At 33.4% G+C, this 3,280-nt stretch overlaps 1 protein-coding gene across 1 annotated transcript; it reads left to right on the top strand.

Moving 5' to 3' along the window:
* The first annotated feature begins 392 nt into the window (after positions 1–392).
* Positions 393–2,084, top strand: LOC134700240 (uncharacterized). The gene has a single exon (XM_063561631.1). It carries the CDS (start codon positions 393–395, stop codon positions 2,082–2,084), a length of 1,692 nt encoding a protein of 563 aa, XP_063417701.1.
* The last annotated feature ends 1,196 nt before the right edge of the window (positions 2,085–3,280 follow it).

Below are 3,280 nucleotides of genomic sequence, written 5' to 3' on the forward strand. Positions count from 1 at the left end.
ATCAAAACAATTCCATTGGCATACTTTCCCCTTTTTTTATCATCGAACATCATAACACACATACAATAACTTAATGTACAATCCTTTTCCTATTTATCCCTAGCTGCATGTACCTCTAGACATGACCCAGTTTATAAAACTCCAACATGTCTGGTTTTTGGTGTGTTACATGTATGCAGTGAGTACTCCCCCTTCTCCTTTTCTCCTTCAATCATTTTTTATTTTATTGAGAACTAATAAATGCTGGATTTTATCCATTCAAATACCAGCACAGAGTGGTTATGGTTGTAGACTTATGCTGTCAAACAGTATGTATAATATTAATGTGACAAACTTTATGGGCATTATCCAAATAATTTGTAGTATGTTTACTAACTCATTTATTAGTGATCATGGATAATACTTTATTACCATTTTATAATGTCCATATTGATGATAAACCTAGTATCAGAACTGTATATATCTCCAACTTATTTTTTAGTCTTATTATTGTATTAATCTTACTACAAAGTAATGACATTGAACAAAATCCTGGACCAAACTCATCAAGATATAGCTATCAAAATATTCAAATAGCTGGTATTAATGTTAATTCCTTACGTTATAAAACTGATTTAATTCATTCAGAACTAGGTGAATGTGATGTGATTTGTGTATCTGAAACAAAACTGAAAGCAAATGTTGGAAGCACTGATTTGGTAATGCCAAATTTTCATAATCCTGACTTATTCAGAAAAGACAGGTTAACTGACGGTGGAGGAGGAATTTTGATCTATGTAAGAGACAGTCTCCATTGTAAACGCCGTAGTGACTTAGAAATAGCTGAATTAGAATCAGTTTGTGTTGAAATTACAACAAAAACTGGTAGATTCTTAGTTGTATGTTTTTATAGACCTCCAAATGCACCAGTCACATCACTTGACCATTTTGAAAATTTATTAGATAATGTAATAGATACTGATAAAAATGTAATATTGCTTGGTGATTTAAACATTGACTTACTAAAAGCAAGTCCAACTAGTAGGATATCAAGAATCTGTGAAAGATATGGCATAGAAAATGTTGTTAAGGAACCTACTCGAATAACCTCCTCAACTGCAACACTCTTAGACCCTATATATATGAATAATCTTAGTTTACTAAGAAATAGTATGGTACTACCAAGTTTTTGTAGCGACCACTCTCCAACACTTATTGAGATTAATTTTTCCTCTGCTAGACAAAAAGCTTATTCAAAAGTAGTTTATGACTATGAGAGTGGTGACTATGCATCAGCAAACATGTATTTACAAAGAATAAACTGGTGTGAATGCTTTAAAAATGTTCATGACATTAATAAGATAAATGGTCTAATTAACCAAGAAGTTCATCATGTCATGGACACATATATTCCCCAAAAAAAAGTATTGGTGAGACCCAGGGACAAACCTTGGATCACAACCAGTATTAAAGTTAAAATGCGAAAGCGTAACCGTGCTTACAAAAAAGCTAAATCAAGAAATTTAATTTCAGACTGGAAAAAATTTAAAGAACTTAGAAATGAAGTGATTGATCTAGTAAGAGAAGCTAAACGTCAGTACCTGATTAACTTGCATAATTCCCTAGTCGGTAAATCAATCCCACCAGGGAAGTGGTGGAGAATAGCTAAGAGTGTTTGCAAATTTAAAAATAAAGAGAGTCAAAATTCTCCCATTAAGGTAAATGGAGAGATTCTTATTCACCCCATTGAGAAAGCAACAGCCATAAATGATTATTTTTGCTCAATATCTAGATTTGACACAGAACCTCAATTGCCTAATGTCCCACCTTTGGCACCATATGAGCTGTCTGACATAGTGATTACAGAGCAGGATGTAATTGACCATTTCCAAATTTTAAATATTAACAAACCAGCTGGACCTGACAAGCTACCTCCAAAATTTCTTAAGGCAATTTTCCCATCACTGGTTACACCCCTAACATTCATATTTAATAAAAGCTTACAATCAGGAACAGTTCCCAGTGATTGGAGATTGGCAAATGTATCAGCTATCTACAAGGGTAAAGGAGATCAGGACAAACTACAGACCTATCTCGGTTACTAATTGTTTTAGCAAAATATTGGAGAAAATTATTTTTAAGTATTTACATAATTATATACATGATCATGCAATATTAACTGATCAACAGTCCGGGTTCCGAAACAAGGACTCTACTATAAATCAGTTACTTTTATTATATGATGAGATTGTAAAAAATCTTGACAAAGGGAAAGATGTCAGATTTATTTTTTGTGATGTGTCAAAGGCATTTGATCGTGTATGGCACATGGGACTTCTATATAAGTTAAGAAAATATGGAATAAAGGGTAACTTGCTTAACTGGTTCAAAAGTTATCTTTCTGATAGACAACAAAGGGTTGGAGTAAATGGGTTTTTTTCTAACTGGAATACTGTCAAGGCAGGAGTCCCTCAAGGATCCATCTTGGGCCCTTTTCTGTTTTTATTGTTTGTGAATGATATAGTAGATGCGGTTACAAACAAAATAAAACTGTTTGCAGATGATACTTGTCTATATTGTGTTGTACATGATGAGAGATCAGCAGCTGAATCCTTGGGTCAAGATCTAGAATCATTAGATCAATGGGCAGGGGAATGGGGTGTAACCTTCAATGCAGACAAAACCAAATCTATGTATTTTACGAGAAAAAGAAATATTGATGTCACATCACTATGCATGAATGATGCACCTCTAGAAAATGTCTCAGAACATAAACATCTTGGTATAACCTTATCTTCTAATGCCAAATGGTCTAGTCACATACAGGATATTTATTCAAAAGCTTGTAAACGTCTTAATATTATGAGATATTTAAAACATAAGATTGATAGACAGTCTCTTGAAAGACTTTATATTGCATTTATAAGGCCTATTTTAGAATATGGGAACATAATTTGGGACAACTGCACACAAGAAGAATCAGATCTAATTGAGTCTGTACAACAAGCTGCTGCCAGAATTGTAACTGGGCTTCGAAAGGGAACTCCTAGATGGAAATTATATAAGGAATTAGGTTGGGATTCCCTCCAGAATAGACGTCAGAAAAACAAATTATTGTTTCTTCATAAAACTATTTCTGGAGATATTCCTAATTACATTGCTGCTGATATCTTGTCATGTACAAACACTAATGACCAGTATGGTCTGAGAAAAAAAAGGGAATTTAAAACTCCTCAGTGTCGAACCACAGCCTATAAAAACAGTTTTATTCCACATACTCTTGAAAAGTGGAATTCACTTG

The sequence above is a fragment of the Mytilus trossulus genome, chromosome 1 (genome assembly GCF_036588685.1).
Source record: "Mytilus trossulus isolate FHL-02 chromosome 1, PNRI_Mtr1.1.1.hap1, whole genome shotgun sequence".
Lineage (NCBI taxonomy): Eukaryota > Metazoa > Mollusca > Bivalvia > Mytilida > Mytilidae > Mytilus > Mytilus trossulus.